This window comes from Labrus mixtus, chromosome 6 (genome assembly GCF_963584025.1).
Source record: "Labrus mixtus chromosome 6, fLabMix1.1, whole genome shotgun sequence".
NCBI classification, from domain to species: Eukaryota; Metazoa; Chordata; class Actinopteri; order Labriformes; family Labridae; genus Labrus; species Labrus mixtus.
Window position 1 is genome coordinate 25,227,612 of NC_083617.1, and position 19,067 is coordinate 25,246,678.

The window sequence follows — 19,067 nt, forward strand, 5'->3', positions numbered from 1 at the left end:
GCGATGATCTGTCTGTGTTCCCCCCCCCCCCTCACAGAGAGCAACCTGTACCCCTTTGGAGCAGAGGTCGGCGATAGAGCTGTGAAGATCAGCACAGAAGATGGAAACTCTCCGTACATCACTCCACCAATGGGTTTCCCCTTTTTGGGAAAACTGTATGACAGGCTTTTTGTGAGTTTACACACAATCCAAAAGCACAAACCGCTCAGAAAAAGTGACAAAAATACCTGCCTATGTGTGATGTGGCCTAAATAGACCCTGGGGTCATCAAGTCAGGTGTGACTAGTTACACAGGTGAATCAAGGTGTTACACACACTCACAGTGGAGGGAAAACACACAAAGGCAGGAAATGAAACACAAGCGTAAGAATAACTAAATAAAACAGGAAACACTAAAGACAAGATCAATGGGCATGCAATGGGAAATGTAGACACGAGAAAGGAAAAGACAAAATAAAACAGGAAACATAAAGAACAATCAGAAACCCCTTTCAAAATAAAACTTAAGAACACATGAAACTCAGAAAAGAAAAAACTTGACTTTGACATTTGAATGGAATTCAGATATTATTTATGACTTACTAAAAGATCTCAACGTTCCTGTTTCACGTCCGTCTGATGTCGTGTGTCTGACCTTTTCCGTCTCAGTTTTCTGATAACGGCCTCGTTCAGTTCCAATCCTTGGCTGAGAATGAGCGGTACCTGCTGCCGGCGCCCTCAGCCGAAGGTTTCCCAGACAACATGAACGCGTCTCTGTTGGCCGTGTTTTGGGACGATGCTGACCTCACCCGCGGGGTCGGACAGCTGCTCTTCCAGGTGAGTTACCCTGGTTAGGTTCAGCAGCCTTAATGTAAAAGTTTGTGCTGCAACTTTTTACACCTCCTCTCACTGTCAGGAGTACCACGGGAGGATTATGTCCGACGTCTACTCTCAGATAGTTTTTAATCGTACAGCCGATGAGGTGACAAAGTTTGAGAAGCAGAGAAACAAGCCGGCGTTCAGCCCCGTCTGGATCCTCAAGGTCACCTGGGACCGCGTGATGCCCGTCTCCTACCAGAAGGTCAACTTCTCAGAGGTGAAGACATTTTTTAATCACGCTAACCTTCAAATGTAGAAGGTCGTTCCATACAGATCTGACATGCATGTTTCTGTGGAAAGATGTATTAGGCACTATTTTTGTTACAATGTTAAAATCATGTTTATAATCACACAGCATTAAGCCAACATGCATCAATATATTTATTTAAATTTGTTTTACCGTGATAACAGCTAAATTTCAGTTGTTTTCTTGACATCTCTCCTTCTTTATCTTGTTATGACGGGATAACAATGCCGATCCCCCATGATAATGACGTAATTTCTGCCATTTTCTGGAGATCTCAAGGAATAATCTTGTTATCAGTGAAAAGCTGGCATTGTTATCCTGAGATGTTGTTCTGTTTTTTTTGTCAGTTAACACCTGTAGGCTTGACGTTCAACAATGAGCATTTACCTCTGTACATTTTATTTTACTCTGTTACCCTGTGATAGTGAGTAAATCGAGTAAATGCTCGTTGTTTTGTCAAGAGAGAGATCAGAAGATGTTAGGTAGCCTACCTGTATGCACATTTTTGGTGAGCAGAAATATTTAAAAGAGTGACCACAGATAGAAGAATGATCCTATAGGGTCAAATCTTTGCATGGAAGTAGAGCAGTCTTAACACTGAAAATCAGTGCATGCTCCATTAGATTATCAGAAGTGTTAACCAACACATTTCCAGCTTCTATATGATGAAACTATAAGATGAATCTGACCCTAAGAGTACAGAGCTTGTGTTTGACTTTGGTGCCACCTTGTGGGCGTTTCACTAACAGCGTTTAAATGCAGAGCTTTCTGTTTACCTGACACCTGTGACTGAAGGTGTAAAAAGCAAAGGTTAGTGTTGTTGATCTTGTGTGGTGTAAATGTTGGAACCATGCAGAGCGAGCACGGCCTGAATAGCTTGTAAAGAGTTAAAATATGCAGCATTCAGAATTAAATTTTTAAGTTTCTTGAAAAAAGACTAAACATCTGGTTTCAAAAGACGTAAAAGTAAATGTTGTTTCCTAAATTGGCAGATATATTTAGCCCTAACAAGAAATGTAGGCCTTATTTTTTAGCTTTTATATCTTGAAATAAGATGTTTATCTGGACTCGTCAGGTGAATGAGGCTTTAAATAGTGTAATGAGATATTTCTGATAAGAAATTAGGCAATTCACTCGCTAAGATTTGAGTTTTTGCAGTGTTGTGATTCATGTTTTTCAGACGAACACGTTTCAGTGCATCTTGACCACGGATGGAGCGCGCTCCTTCGCCCTCCCCCGTTATGGCGAGATGTTCTGGGGTCCCGGTCAGAGGAAACACCACGACGCCCTCATCGGATACACGGATGGAAAATCCTCCTTCAGGGAACCCACCGTCCCACCGGGGAACCTCTTCGGGCCCGAGGGCAGATACAGGCCCCAGCAGGTGAAAGGCATCATGGGAAAGTTGGGTCAGCAGGTGTATGATCTGACAGGACGGGCGGGGTCGGACGGGGATCCTCGCATCAGGTGCCAGACGTGGGCCCTGAAGGAGCCGGACCCCTCAGAGTGGACCAAGAATCTGTTCTCGTGTCCCTGCACGCGCTCACAGGCTCTGGAGGACCTGTCCTTCCTGCAGGACACGGCCGACCCGGGGACACGAGTGAAGACTCTGAGGGGTCAGCGGTGGGGGGGCACGGGGGGACACGTGTTCAGGTCCATCCTCTCAAACAGACTCGGCTCAGGGAAGAGGTGCGTATATGAACCGGACGGGCCGCTGCTGGCCGGCTTCAGTGAGCGCTACTTCTCTGGACACAGCATCCAGAAACACATCGGTAAGACTCAGAGTTTAAAATACAAACCAGTCGCTCCTGATGGTGCCATCTTGATTTTATTCTACATCCATGAACTACTAAAAAATAACATACAAGCAGGTGGATTATAGTTATTTGGAGTTACTCTTACCATTACTGTTGGTCAGTAAGAGTTTGGCGCTTTGCTCAAAGGGTCAATCAGCTGCTGGAATCAAACCCTCGACCTCCTGCTAACAGGCAGTTCTGCCCGCTGATCCCTCCCTCTCTAACCTCTCTCCTCTGTGCAGACGAAGACCTCCTGCCGTTCCAGTGGTGCTGTATGGACTCTCCCCTGTGCCACCTTTACCTGAACAAGAGACCTCTGGACCGTTGCCAAGGTTACGGCTGGTCCAATTCAGACGGCTGCACTCCCGCCATGAAGGCGACGCAGGGCTCAGGTGGGTAACCGTTCCCCTGCTGAAGAGAGAAATCTGTACAGGAATCATCACAGTGTCTAGTAAGATCTTAAAAAAACATGTTCAATGATTTCTCATGTTTAATTCAAAATAACTATTTACCTACAAGTGTGAGCAGGACACTGTGTCATTTATTTCTGTGCATGCTGCTCGGAGTGATCTCAGTCAGCAGCATCTCTCTCTACCTTCACCCATGATCCCTCGATTCATTGATCTGCTCTTATCAGACTGAATCAAATCTCAAAATTTAGTTTTTCAACTAATTTAAAAGATGATGTTATCTGATTAGATCAGGTCCGTAGGTTCCATACAAAGCGGTTTACAGCACACTGCAGAAACAGACATGTTATGTTAACTTTTCAACAGCTGAGATTCAAAGTGAGACATGCATTTGAATGTTGAAAAAGTAAATATTTGTTTGCAAAAAATAGGTACTGCTAAAAGGTGTTGCTTTGTCCACAGGGGGCGTAAACCAAAGGCTCCAAGCTCCTCTGAGGATCTTTTCGTGTTGACTTTGGCGCCCCCCTGTGGTCAAAGTATGAAGTTACATTTAGAGCTCTTTGCAAAGTCTTAATGAGGATCATCTTGATCTAATTCATTTTTTTTGTTGAAAACCAGGACTAAGGTCAATTGTGTTACCTGATCCTGGTGCGAAAAGTGGATTTCTTAATCCAGATATATCCAGATTCAAGCTTTTCAACAACTGGCCCGCAGCAGTTAGTTTCACATGATGGTGCAAAACTGGCTTTTTTCTGTTCCTTTGAATTTTAACCTGTAGGTGGTATATCTGTGCATTAAAAAGGTTTAATTTAAACCTCTCCTGTGTGTGTTTCCCTGCAGCGATGGTGTTCGGCAGCCTCCATTTCATCACCTTCGATGGTACAGAGTTCTCCTTTAAAGCTCTGGGAGAGTTTGTGATCCTGCGTCTGTCCTCCACCACGGGCTCTAACATCTTCACCCTGCAGGGACAGACGGACAGGCTGCACACACAGACCAGGAGTGTGGTGGAGGTCCCGGTGGTGGTACGCATGGCTGCCTTCCACCAGGGCATCGGCAAGGTCAGGATGTGTGTATGTGTGTGTTTGTGTGTGTGTGTGTGTGTGTGTGTGTGTGTGTGGGTGTCACGCTGAGACAGTGTGTGTGTCTTAGAGATGAAAAAAAGTGGAGATTAATGCTACTCTAATGTTTTTTGTGTAAATAACATAGCTGTCTAAGGGATGATGATTAGCCTAGCTTTGCATAACTTAGAATAAAAAACAAACAGGAGAAGGAGCCCATGACATCTCTGAAACTTGTGTATTAAGACAACTTTTTTTTTTTTTTTTTTTTTTTTTTTTTACTACAAACTCAAATTTAAAAACAATTCATGCAGCATCACCCAACTTCAGTCTAAAATAGTCTGTTATTGTACCAGGCTGTAAACATAGCCATGTTAACATTGGGTGTGTATATGACCTTCGGGTCTCTTGCAGCCAGCCTCAAGTGGACACTCGAAGAACTGCAGCTTTGTTCACTTCAGCATTGGCTTCATTTTCCAACACCGGAGGTTGCAGCTTTCTCTTAACTTAAAAAAACAATTTATTTAACCGGACATTGTTCAGTAAAATTCACTGTTTCTGCATTCATTATGCTTTAGCACCAAGTGAGATGTAAGAAATAGCTCCCCCCCTTGGAGAACACTGGACCAGCTGCTGCTGAATATCACTGAATCTCAAACCTGTCTTTAATCTACATGTATTACTTTCAGATTGAGTGGAGATGTGCAGACGCAGGAGACGGACTGCAGCTGTTTGTGGATGATACAGAGGTCCCAGTCACAGTTGGTAATAAACACCACACACACACACACACACACACACACACACACACACGCACACATCTTACATACAGTAAGATTTGTGGCACCAAAGTTCATTAGCAGGTTAGAAAGAAGCAGCTCTTAATTTGGCCCCTTTTGTTAAATGTTTATTTTTTGGGCTTTTTATGCCTTTATTTATAGAAAGGAAACCAGGAAGAGAGAGAGGGAGAGAGAGAGGGCGAGAGAGAGAGAGAGAGTGGGAGAGAGAGGGAGAGAAAGATAGAGAGAGAGAGTGGGGAATGACATGTGGAGAAGGAGCCACAGGTCGGATTCAAACCTGGGCCATCTGCTTGGAGGACTGTAGCCTCCATACATGGGGAGAGCAATAACTACTAGTCTTCAGATGCCCCCTATTTGATCCCTTGTTGATGATGTTTCCAATTCCAAATGCCCAAAAGAAAACGGTTTGAAAGATTAGAGTTATGGCTGCAGTGAAAAGAGCTGTGATGTAGTCAAAGAACACGCCTACCTGCTCTGGAGAGAGAGAAAGTGTGCTGTACCTACCTGTTAGAAGTCTGGAGTCTATCCCCGTTGACTCGATTTTCACAGGTGAGTCTTTACACCCTAAAAGACGTGGCTGTTGTTTCTCAGGTGTGGTGTACATGGGGGAGGAGGACTTAGCCGTGCGCTGCATGTCAGTGTCTCGCTGTGCGGCCGTGTACGCTGGTGGTCTCCATGTGCTGGTGTGGAAGGTGGTGGGCAGCAACCAGCTGGCGGCCATGGTGGAGGTTCCTCAGACGTTCTACAACCGCACCGTGGGTCTGATGGGTCTCTGGAGCTCAAACCGCTCCGATGACTTCCTCAAGTCGGACGGCAGGCTCCTCCTATCGGCCGACCTCAACCCCCCCTCTGAGGAGAGACTGCATGACTTCGGCCTGTCCTGTGAGTGGAACATTATTTCTACTCTTAAAATCGTGTCTGAGGGAACAATCAGGGCAAATAAATAAAAAAGTTCAGTCCATAAAGCTTCCAGCTGTTACCTTATCTGATCGACCACATCTGTGTCTGTAGGGGCGGTTCCACTCCCAGAGAGCCTGTTGTTCTCCTCTCCCCCCCTCTCTCCCCTGGTGTCTCCCTCCTTAGAGCAGCTGATGGGCAGCGTCAGTCCTGCGGAGGTGGAGGATCTGAGGAGAATCTGTAGAGGCAGTCTGCAGTGCGTCCACGACGCGCTGGCCAGCGGCAGCTCCGACCTTGGTCTGCAGACTCTGGACGCCAAGAGGAAGTTTAAGAACCTGGCTCTAATCTATGGTAGGACAGCTGCACTTTCACACAGACTTTTTTTTTAAAAACATCATGAAACTGTGTTAATCTGATGTGTTGTTTCCTAGGTAACATGCCTCCCATAGTGACAGAGCCCACAGTGATCCACTTTAAGGTCAACTCTACTCTCAACATCCAGATCGATGCTCAGGACCCAAACGGAGACCCCATCACCTTCTCGCTGCTCTACCCCCGACCTCCTCGTGCCTCCATCGGCAGCGGTGAGTGAGACTCCATTCTCTCAAACATCCCTCCTCCATCCTCGTCCACCTTCTTCTACAATCCTGGAGCTCATCAGCAACAACACTCATCTTTCATGAACACAGGGACACCTTCCTCGTCCAAATATTCCATCTATAGTTATTATCATCTGAGTATTATTCTTTATTCTTAAACCATGCACACACAAAGAATCACTCTTTTCTTCCAAACGTCCTGGTTACACCTGTGTTCATCCTGCGCAACAGGTTTGACCCTCAGGTGTAAGAGTGTGTTTTGTAGTTTTTAACGGTCGTCCTGTAGTTTGACCCCGGTGCTCTGGTCTGCAGGTGACGGCCTTTTGTCCTGGACGCCTCTCAGCACGCAGCCCGTCCAGCTGACCATCAGAGTCAGTGACGAGCTCAGCAGCTCCCTGTTCACCCCGGTCCTCAGAGTCTGCAACTGCCTGAACGGAGGAACCTGTCAGTATGACAGCGTCACGGAAAACCACCTGCACGGAAAGTTCCAGGTACGGTTACTGAGTTCAGATTCTGACTTCAAGATCTCATCATCTGATGGACAGATCTCTGATTAAGAGCAGCTGATGTTGACCATGAACAGAAATGATTGGTTTAGAAATGACAAAATAATTTTCTGCTTGGAGGACTCCTAAAAAAGGGACATGATCTGGAAAACTATGACAGGACCATTAAAAAAGCCTAAGAAATGGTGCTTCAGAGCTGCTTTTAAATGGGAAATACTGATATTTATTAAAGTCTGTCTGACATTTGAATAATCTGAGGCCTAAATGAATAATAGATGCAGAAGATTTTTAATTGTTCCAGTAGATTTCTTCAATTTGCAGCATTGAAACAGGCAGTAATGGCTTCAATGGTATGTTATCACCTCCTCTCAGAGATGTTGTTTTTGTCTCTGACAGGCTCAGATTGATATTTTCAGTGTCTGACAACATTACAGAAAGGATCCCTGCAGAGAGAAAGCTTTTTGTTACAGAGGAAGAGGATTGTTTTTAAGGTTCTCCTTGATTTTAATGATGAAGAAATGTTAGAGCAGAGAATAGGACGAAGGTTTGTAGTATTTAACTCTTTGTTTCCCTCGATCTGTGTGCTGATCAGGTGGTGGGCTGTCTCTGCCCTGAAGGATTCAGTGGAAAGTTCTGTGGCAGCGCTGCAGACGTGTGCAGAGGCAGGCCGTGTTTCCGTGGGGTGCAGTGCCGGTCAGGGTCAAAGGCGGGTCGGTTCACCTGCGGGGAGTGTCCCGGTAACATGGTCTCTGAGGGGGAGCAGGGATACAAGTGCTTCGAGCACGGTGTGTATCCCACAGTGTGATGTCACATCATTAAGTTTGGAGACCTCACACACTCTCTGATTAACCTTTCTCTCGTTCCACAGACATGTGCATCCCTCCTTTTAGCTTCCCCTGCCACAAAGACGCAGACTGCCTCAGCACCAAACTGAACTACACCTGCACCTGTCGGCCTGGATTCACCGGAGACGGGAAGAACTGCACAGGTATTGAACGCCTCAGTGTGAATATTAACACATTTACTGTTTACAGTTCCGTTCAACATCACAGCTGTTTGTCTGTGTGCAGATATAGACGAGTGTGCAGAGCTGTCCACCTGTCCCAATGCTAAGTTTGAGTGTAAGAACACGCCGGGCGCCGTCGACTGTTTCTGCAGATATCAGAACAACAAGGACGCTGACGGATGTGGTACGTACACAGTCAGGTTCATGGTTCAGCCAGCAGCAGACTCTTTTATGTTGAGTATAGTTGTTTTAGAGACTCAAAGAAATTATTCTGATCAGATCAGATTTGCTGCATTAACCTTTGACCTCAACTCTGAATCTGAAGTGTTTTAAGTGAATGTTGTGTCTCTCTGCAGGTGACTCTGCTAATCCTCCAGGTAAGACTGATGGTTTCCTACGTCAGCTTCATCACAGCTTTGCTCTTCTTCTTGAGTTACTATGGTTAACATGCCCATATATGGTAGAGACAGGTTGTCTCACAGGTGTTTCGGTTGTGGTGTGTTGACAGGGTGTAACGTGTTCAACGTCTCTGTGGGCTGGAAGAAGAACAAACCTGACGGACTCAAACAGGTGCGTGTGTGTGTGTGTTTGTGTGTGTGTGTTTGTCATTTTGTCCTCAAATTGTGTCCTTGTGAAATTTAAACATATTTTATTTGATCTGATATTTATAGACTCCAATACAGCAATCTTTAAGAGTGCAAATACGATAAGTGTTAACCACTTTTTTTCTAGTTCTATTGAAGAGAAAACATTAAGACTTGCTGAAGGATTTCAGTGGTTAACTGTGCTGGATCAGCAAAGCAACACAGCACTGAATATCAGAAAACAGAAATCATTTTTTTAAGGAAGATCTTTAAGATGATCTTATCAGATTGTCTTAAAGCTAAGGGGTTCTCAGGTATATATAAATATTTTATATAAATAAAGGTTATATAAGTTAATACAAATAATATAAAAAGCAATATCATTCCATTGTTCAAAGTGTGAACAAGATAGGACCAAGCACTGAACCTTGTGGAACCCCATTTGACTGTTAATTTGAAAATAACTATATTTATTAATTTCTTAAATCACACTGAACTGTTTAACCTTTATTCTAGTCCCAAAAACTGTACATCGCTGACATTTCATAGTAGCTTTAATATTTAACAAACAAAACATACTTAATTGCACAGAAATCATGTTTCTTCTTTTCCTCAGCTGGTGGACATCCTGTCGATGGGGTTCCAGAATAAATTCTACAACGCCAGTAAGAAGGATGCAGGACCGGTCTCGACTCCAGGTGTGACCGAATATCGTATCAACGTGTCGAGTGACACACCCCACTGGTACATCAGGGACTACCTGTCCAGAGTCAGCAGCCACTACGACATCAATAACATACGAGTGGACGGTTTGTTCAGCTTCTACATGATGGTGTTTAATTTGAACAATGTCTCAAAGTGTAACTTGAGCCCTGAGAGGCAGATGAGCTCTCTGTGAATTTACGATTTAGAATAGATAACAAATGTCTTCACCCAAAGAGTTCTTGTTTGGAAAGTTTGGTAACATTTTGTGTTATCCCTGAATCAGGTGGAAGAACATTTGACAGGTTAAGAAAAATGTATGTCTAATTTCTGAAAAATGGAGTACCACAGGGTTTAGGTATAGGTCCTTTTTGTTTACTTTTTATTAACATTATTGCATCCTTTCAAGCAAACTGCAATAGCTGTCTTAACGCACACTAAGCCACTTAAATTCCACCATAACCTTGTTCATGAACTGCCCCCTTCTGAAAGGTGGGGATTCACAAAGAATGTATTGTGGCCGCTAATAGCTCCTAACATTAGCTCGTCATTCGGTCCTGTTATCTTAACGTCCGTCTGATTTACAAAGCATACAGCGCCAAGAAAGTTGCCTGCTGCGTGCAGTTTGCTCTTGTTATACTACTTAATGTGGAGAAAAGCTATCTGCACCTTTACTCTGCAAGGAGCTATATTGTCTTTTTTATTTATTTTTAATTGCCACAGTTTGCCAATTAGCCGTGTGGTAACTTTTATTAATTAAAAGGAACCATTCCTCAACTTTATGTCCTGGTATCTAATCTTTATTTGGAACAGTAGAAGTTTGTTTACAGAATGTAGCCCAGACCGCACCAGTCTGCAATCAAGGGTACTGACAAGTAACGTTCAAGTACATAGCAGCATATAGGAAAACCTATATCCCGACAAAATTAATAACTTATACAACAGCTCCCTTTAGTGGGAGTCAGCTATCCTGTGATTAACCTAGTTAGGTTTAGCATTATTTTATAATCCTCACATTGCAACAAGCAGCAGTTAATGTTAATCTGTTAATCCATAGACAATACTATAGTATACGACATATATAATGAAATGAAGTCACAGTGCTGCAGGTCACTCAGTCTGTTTGCAGACCAAAGGAAGCTGTTTCTTTGTATTTCTTTTTTCAATATGTGTGAAGGGAATTAAATGAACTAACAAGGTCAGTAATCACAGTATTTGATTGGACCTGGATTTTGTGATAATTTATTAGGAGTTATTTGCTTTGTCCCAGTTTATACACTCAATTCAAGACATTCCTGGCAACAGTGTTTGGTTTTATTTCTATGTGACCCCCGCCCTCTTGTGGACAAAGTAAGAATTACAACAACATGCTCTTGGAAGAAGAGGGCTGTGTTTTTTTTTAACCTGAGAAACCTTTTACCCACCTGCTAAACTATTGTTTAGACGAAATGATTATAAAGATCCCAAATCAAAATCAAGAGAGAAGAAAATTATATCAAACTCAGAAAATCTTGTTCTTGCCTCTCGGAGCTAAGGGATAATTGTATTGAGCTAGAGCATCAAATCCACTGCTGCACTTTTAATGACCTTCTCTATGCACACCTGCAGACCTGGATGAGTGTAAGACCAAGGAGGCGGCGTGTGTGCCCCCCGCCCTCTGCGCCAACACGTACGGAGGATACAGGTGTATCTGCAACGGCACGACGGACGTGGACGACACTCAGTCCTGTGTGTTAGGTGAGATGACTTTACATCGATCCTGCTGGGGGGGGGAATCACTGCAGAGCTCATAAACGGACAAAATCAATATGATGACTGAGAGCTGAGGCCATTAAGAGCCTCTCGGGTTCTTCTTTAATGTCTTTAATGGTGATCAGGTCATTATTTAAGACAAAACCAACTCATTATTGTGTCATTTATGAACCTGCTGATGACATTTACACTGTCTTTAGTCACACTAAGACATCCTGTGCCTGTGAGTATTTTACTGACACATGGTATGACCTGCCCCTCCCCCCACCCTGACCAGCAGACAGAGACCAGAAGAGCAATGTGGACCCGGACCTGGTTCTGGGCCTGGTTCTGGGCATCGGCATCCCTCTGCTCCTGCTGCTGCTGCTCGCTGCTCTGGCCTGTTTCTGCTGCAGGAGGAAGACGGTGACCGGAGAGTGAGTACCACCACGGAGCATGCTCAGCACAGCTTACACTAACAACAACCTCACCAACCGACATGTGGATTTCTAAATAGTTTATTGCAAAATGGAGCTGGAGGATGAAGAGGGAGGATGATGGTGAATATTAGGAAACCAGAAGGAGCTGTCTCTTTTTATTTGTAGCCTTTTTACTTGTACTCCTAGTGGTCCTCTGGTGAACTAAATGTGGTAATGGTTTAAGTAGATCTATTATACTAACTTTCACCTTTATTTATGTCCGTCTGGGACACCTATTGAGTAGCGTTGCGAGGTGTGTAGCTCTCCTTATTTATCTGATATTGCCTTCAATAAAACTCTCATTTCAGCCTCTGCATGAAACAGTAAATTTAAGCTGCTGTCTCTTTAAGGCCCCCTTCCCTTCATGCCCACTTATATTAGCCAAGTTCTGCAGAGTTCGTGCGGACCAAAGTTTGGAAGTTGAACTGGTTGTCCGTACAGACAAATGATAAAAATGATGAGCTGTGTCTGACCACGCCCCCTCTCTGGAAGGGCTTGGGTGTACTCGGGCTTTCTCGCTCCATGTCCTATTGTTTACGGTGAGAAGGCAGACTCAGAGGGCAGAACAAACACCTAGCTGTGGGAGTGTCACCCACCTGGGGGAGGAGTTACTGCCCTTTGTGATGTCATGAAGGGAAAATCTCCAAACGGCCTGTTTGATCACACATTTTCAGAAAAGTGGAGCAAAAGATGGAGAGGATGGACTTTTCTCATCATTGGGGGGTTTGTAGACAGACTAGGGACACATTAGTGTTAGAGGAACATTGTAAAGTGGATTTTGTATGATATGTAACCTTTAAAATGTCAGATTCAGATTATTCAAAGTGGTGTGCATGTCTGGCACCATCCTGCTGGCTGTATCGATCACAGAAAATCAGTGTTCATATAACAGTCTTCGGCTGCTATCCAGTGACCTTAACACACATCAGACATCGTCTTTATTGAGCGATGATCACTACAGAGTGACTGCAGCCCCGATCACGCTGAGTGTCAAACCTCTACGCTGCATCGTAATCGTCTAATGAATTAAAAAATGTGTTGAGGTGGCTCAGCAGAGAGAGAGAGAGAGAGAGAGAGAGAGAGAGAAAGAGAGGGTTCAGTGCAGGTCAAATAAAATATACTGCTGCAGAGAGTGACCACACACACACACACACACACACACACACACACACACACACACACACACACACACACAGGTCTGCCCAGAGACAATCTTTGGAGCAGCTTGAAGGCTTTAAATCGTGTCCTCTGTTCTGCTGCAGCTCCTTCTGTTTAACTTCTCTCTCTGCCCACTCTCTTACTATATTAAACAAAAACACTTCCTACTAACTGCTTCGGCCCCGGTTATGAAACTGCACTTGGGTAACACTTTGCAGATAGAAAACACAGTAAACAAGGATTATAATGAGAGGAACACATGTTAGAGTACTCTAACATTAAAGCAGCTTCATGTAATGTATTATCAGTCCATGTTTGGAAAACACTCTGAGTTGCTTTATTTATGAGACCTATGAGAGATGTTGATACCATTCTCATTTCTATAAATTTAATACAGAGCTTTATCACAACTGCAAATAGCTTAGCATAAAGGCTAGAAGAGGTAAAAACAGCTAGCCCAGCTCTGTCAGAGGTCAACAAAAAACCACCCACCATCAGTGGAAAACACAACGCTGTAACCCAAAGTAGAATCACAGACAAATATTACACTTTTGCAGAATCAATATGAAAGTACAAAGAAGTAATGACCACCGAGCTTCGTTATGGCGCTGTTGTGAAATCGCAGTCTGAAAAGGCTGATGTCCGACGTTGGAGCCAGCAGAGTTGAACAGTTTTGTGTGTACGTGGAGTTCCTGACATTAAAAGGTGTACTGACGGTGTGCTGACAGCATACTGACAGCGTATTGACTGCCAAACTTTGTTATGTCTCTGTTGCGGACATGCAATGTGATTAAAGGTGACTTAAACATCTAAAAACAGAATGTTTTCACATCTCACGGCAACAAGAAAGTCAGTCAGCAAAATTAAGAAAAGGCATTTCTTCAAACTTTCAGACCACACCGATTAAAACATCAGTCACATTAAAGCAGCACTGAAACGATTCCTCCTTCATCCATGCAGAGTTGTTCGGCCAAACCTTAAATATACTCAAGCTTATGATCCTGCTATTTGGTATTTAGACCTGAGAAAATGTCAAGAATTAACATTTGTTCACCTCTTTCAGTCAATCAGAGTTGTTTGGACAGCTTAAAGGAAGAATGTGTAAATTTTTGATCCAGTAGGTGTCGCCCTTGAGCACCAGCATGAAACCAAAACAAACTGCTGTTTGGCCACACCTCCTCCATACTGAAGCCTCCACTCTCCTCCAGAGACACACCTCCAAACCCCTCTCTCCACTCGCGTTCACATGAAGGAGTTATGAATTAGAACGCATCATAATTAAGCACAATTAAGAGCAAACAGCGGACAAATTTATCCTCGACTCGAGCTGCAGTCATCTGTGTCCTGCATTGTTGTGTTAGCATGCTAGTGTTAGCGTTCTTTAGTTAGCTCGTAGCTTCACATAGCATGTAAACTGACACAGAAGGAGCGTGATCTAAAAACTCTTACTAACATCCAAATAATCAGTGAGTATGTTCTTCTTCTTCTCTCTAGTCCTTCACTAAAACAGTTTTTATACACAAGGGGAGGAGCCGGCCGTCCCGTCCATGTAAACACGGCTCTGACAACAACACAGCCAGCAGGACTCGAGCTTCTCACTCATTGTAGACAGTCATGACTCAGAGACACATTTACACAGGATAGACTTGATCTCATACAGTATATATGTATGTGGAACATGTTGTACATTCTTCCTTTAATGAATAGAGCTGTACAACATTCAATTACCGCCTATATTATAATTTTTGTATTCATTCATCTCTTTCAAAAAGCAAACATATTTCTTATCTTCACTATAATAATCATTGATAATAGCTACAATATCCCGAGAGTAAAGAGATCTGAGTATTTAACCACATTGATCATTATATTAATGCATCATGTTGAATGAAACCTGCTGGTTCTGCGTCTTACACCTCATGTCAGACGTGCACCTGACTGTGTGTGTTCATTCATGTCGTCGTGCATCAGAATGTGTGTGTGTGCAATTGGCCCCTGCGTGTGTGCACAGATGTACTGCATCTGGGCCAGGTGTTAGTGGGCCACAGAGACACATAATCCCCCTTGATGACTGGCCTGCTTTCTCTGCAGCGGTAAACTGCACCCTATGGATGTGGCGGTCTCTCTCGGCATTGTGGGATTATGTTGTTAGATTAGAGAGAATGAGCAGAAGCCGGGGGAGTGGTTGTGCTGTTGTCTTTTAACATGGCTCAGAGATGGAGATGTTGGATTATGATGTATGATATGATGGTATTTAGGAACCCAGATGTAAACGATGTGATGGAGCTGGATGCTTCTTTTTAACCCTTTGAAGCTCTGCATCTTTACAATTCTATAAAAATCTGCGTTTTATATAAAAGTCTCAACAGCAGAACTGTAATTAAAATAATTAAGGCTATTAAGAGCTTTGAGCAGCCTCTGGGCAAGTTTGCAAGATATCATTGGCAGGAGAAGTGTGTTTTTTTTTTCAACTTTTCTTCACAGAATGATTCATGGCACACCAGGTTGCCCTGCCTGCAGCTCATTATCAGAGAGGATCTACATGTTTGCTCAGAGAACAATCATAATGATATACAATCCAAAACATCTGAGCTGCGAATCAGACAACAGCAGGTCTGCAGGAAGCATCCGAGTGTGTGCTTCTTGTTTTTAATCAGCTTCAGCACCAGATTACAGCATCTTTCAACACTCTGAATATCTAGGCTACAGCCGGCATGAATATTCATGAGTCACTGAGTCTTCCACAACAACAACTGCTGCTGCTGCTGCTCATCCGATCATTTCTGTAAAGGGCCTAGAATGATTGTTTTAATGTAGGGAGAAGAGAGTGTTTATCAGAGGCAGGATTCACTGCAGAATGTGCAAAAACAAAACAAACAACTAGCATTCAGTTTGCTGAAATGAAAATTCACATATAACTGGGACGTGAGGAAACACCAGAGACAGAGTTTGAGATTTAAACTATTGTTTGGTGTGCGGGTATATTTTAGGAAGTTAAACAGACTTAAATACAAACATCTATGGACAGATAAATATAAAAAGCATATTAATATATGCCTAATGTATGGGACTAAGTAGTAATATCTTCAGTCTGTCAGTATGTGTTTAGTTCCGTTTCAGCACCATGGACAGAGAACAGAGGGCTGATTTTTCCCTATCATGCTGATCCCCATTTTAAAACTCTCATATATTGTTTCAATGCTGGATGTCCAAACTAAACATGGGCAAAGTTTCAGATCATTCATGAAATCATGTGATAGTTCCCCGATATGAAAACAAAAATTTCACAAGATGGCTTCAATCCTCTACAGTGAAACCTCTAACGTAGACTCTCTTCTCCAAACACTGGAGATCAGCCCTCCCCTGGCAGCCCTGCAGCCCTGCAGTGTTCTGCCCCTCGAAAGGCTTCCAGATAGCTGCAGTTTACATGTTCTCCCTGTGCATGCGTGGGTTCTCTCCAGGTACTCCGGCTTCCTCCAACAGTCCAAAGAGGTTAACTGGTGACTCGTAGTTGTGAATGTGAGTGGGTCTGGTTGTCTGTCCCTATATGTCAGCCCTGTGATTTACTGGAGAACAGTCCAGGGTGTAACCCCGCCTCTCGCCCAATGGCAGATAGGATCAGCGCCAGCCCCTCCATGATCCCAAACAGGAAAAGTGGTATAGATGTATGGATTTTAAACCTAATGCTCATTTCACATAGTTACTGAAAGGTTTTACTAACGAGAGGAGAAGTTTACCTCTAAAGAAAACTTTTAATGAACTTGAATCGCAAGTTTGGATTCATTTATTGGTGTAAAATCACCTTCATTCACAGTCTTCTTTGTGTTGTTGTCAGAGCCGTGTTTACATGGACGGGACGGCCGGCTCCTCCCCTTGTGTATGAAAGCTGTTTTAGTGAAGGACTAGAGAGAAGAAGAAGAACATACTCACTGATTATTTGGATGTTAGTAAGAGTTTTTAGATCTCGGTCATTCTGTGTCAATTTACATGCTATGTGAAGCTACGAGCTAACTAAAGAGCGCTAACATTAGCATGCTAACACAACAATGCAGCACACAGGTGATTGCAGCTCGAGGCAAGGATAAATTTGTCCGCTGTTTGCGCTTAATTGTGCTTAATTATAGTGCATTCTAATTCATAACTCCTTTGCAAGGAGAGAGAGAGGGGGTTGGAGGTGTGTCTCTGGAGGAGAGAAGGCTTCAGTATGGAGGAGGCGTGGCCAAACAGCAGTTTGTTTTGGTTTCATGCTGGAGCTCAAGGGCGACATCTACTGGATCTAAAAGTTGCACATTCTTCCTTTAACAGAGGATTAGGACATCAATTATATTTGAATCTCATCTCTAGAAGGTAACAGCGGAGCGTTCAGCCGAACAACACGAGTCAAGTTTGACTTGGATAATTTGTAAACATGTGCATGGCTGCAGCATCTCTGCATGAGAGTAGGTCTGCAGTGACTGTGTGTTTTCTCTGTGTCTTCCTGTGTTCTAATTGGCTTGTTCCTTTTCTCGCAGTCTCCCTCACCTGTTGCCGGGCTACATCCAGGAGCAGTTCAACCCTCCACCCTTCAACTACGCAGACCCCGCCCTGCACTACAATACCCACTGCAGCCCGCGGATCATAGACAACATCACACCGAGGCAACGCAACAGATAGCGCACACTCTCACACACACACATAAAAAAAAAAAAAAAGTACAAACGAGCACTTTGGTTTCCTGTGTGTGTGCTTGCAGGATGAAAGACTCTTATTTATATGGTAACAAACAAGTCATTAAAGCAAAGTGACTTTAAAAGTCGATTATCAGCTCTCCTCCGGGCTGAGCGATGGAGCTGGAAGTCTTTCTGCCCGGACGACACTTTACAGTCAGAGTCTGAGCCAGCAGAACTCGAGCGCTGATGAAAAGTAAACCTCTGCAGTGGCTTTCTGCTTCCAGCTGATCTGAGGCCAGCAGCCGCTCTGATCGCAACATTAGCATTTAGCAGAGTACCTACATGGCGTCAGTCTCCTGCCCTCCGCTCGCCTTCATATCCACCGAGTCCTGGTTCTGGTCCAGAAATTACAGCATCATGCAGCATCACTTACTCACCCAAACTTTCCACTAATCTTATTATTTCACAAAGATGTCTCTGTTTTCTGAAACCTCACATTTAAATTCATCTGAAAGATTGTGTCTCAGTTATTTTCACATCACAGATGAATTCACCACCGTCCTGCTGCTCTGTGTGACTACTGACCTCTGTCTTAAGTTCTGGTGTAAAGTTCACTCTTAATCCTACGGGCTAACTTGATACTTTGTTAGTTACTGTATACGTTGTGTCATTGTTTGGTTGCCACGGAGATGGTTTGTCTAAACTAGTAGAGCTAAACATCAAATCTAACCTTAATGCTGCAGAAATGACCAATCAGTGAGCAGCATTTTTCTTAATGCAGTGTTTGTCACAATGTATCCTCTCGTGTCTTACTGTCTCTGAAACAAACGGCAACCTCCTGTGTTGAAAAATGGAGCCGATGCAGAAGTGCAATATCCTGCAGTTCCTCAAGTGTCCACTAGAGGGCTGGCTGCAGAAGCACAGGAAGTCACATACACACCCATTCAAATAAGGAGAGCATGTTTACAGCCGTGTTAAAAAAAAACAAATAGGTCTGATTAGCTCATGTCTCGATCGGCACACACTGTACGGGGGGTGAATGTTTTGATGACTCATCAGTTTTGATTTGATGAAGGATAAGAGATATTCACAATAAGGCGTGTAGCTGACCTGATTGACAGGTAACGGTTTGTAAGGAGGCTTAAAACCTGCCTCAGCTCCAGCTCTCAGCCTGTCGTTAGGTTGACTGAAAGTTAGACTGAGACAGCATTTCCAGCATGGAGACCCCCATCAATGGGACTCCAGCGCCCCCTGTAAAATATGACAAAGCTTTATGATGAGGTGATTACTGAAGCCTACAGCCTTGCTCTACAGCTGGTGTCAAATATTTAGTTACTTTGAGTGCTGAAATCTTAAACTACAACGTTAAACAAAATAACAGTTCTCTGTTATTGGATGATGAAATGATGGAGTCATGGAAAACTAGAGCACGAGTAAAATCAAAGTCATCAAACATTTCTGAGGGATGAAATCTCTGACGGAGAACACGCTACTGACACCAAACTAAAACCCTCTGCTCCTCCTCATCCTCCAAGTTATCCCACCTTTCTAAACCATCACCATGACAACCATATTTTACGGAGGATG

At 43.6% G+C, this 19,067-nt stretch overlaps 1 protein-coding gene across 1 annotated transcript; it reads left to right on the forward strand.

Annotated features, from left to right (window-relative positions):
• The first annotated feature begins 583 nt into the window (after nucleotides 1–583).
• On the forward strand, nucleotides 584–18,597 carry si:ch73-105b23.6 (mucin-like protein). The gene is made up of 19 exons (XM_061040680.1): nucleotides 584–816; nucleotides 896–1,075; nucleotides 2,286–2,877; nucleotides 3,144–3,293; nucleotides 4,152–4,369; nucleotides 5,059–5,134; nucleotides 5,761–6,051; nucleotides 6,181–6,417; nucleotides 6,498–6,650; nucleotides 6,978–7,156; nucleotides 7,764–7,956; nucleotides 8,040–8,159; nucleotides 8,242–8,361; nucleotides 8,534–8,554; nucleotides 8,686–8,747; nucleotides 9,378–9,570; nucleotides 11,072–11,200; nucleotides 11,496–11,631; nucleotides 17,343–18,597. Exons 1-19 carry the CDS (start codon nucleotides 742–744, stop codon nucleotides 17,482–17,484), a joined length of 3,267 nt encoding a protein of 1,088 aa, XP_060896663.1. The 5' UTR covers nucleotides 584–741; the 3' UTR covers nucleotides 17,485–18,597.
• The last annotated feature ends 470 nt before the right edge of the window (nucleotides 18,598–19,067 follow it).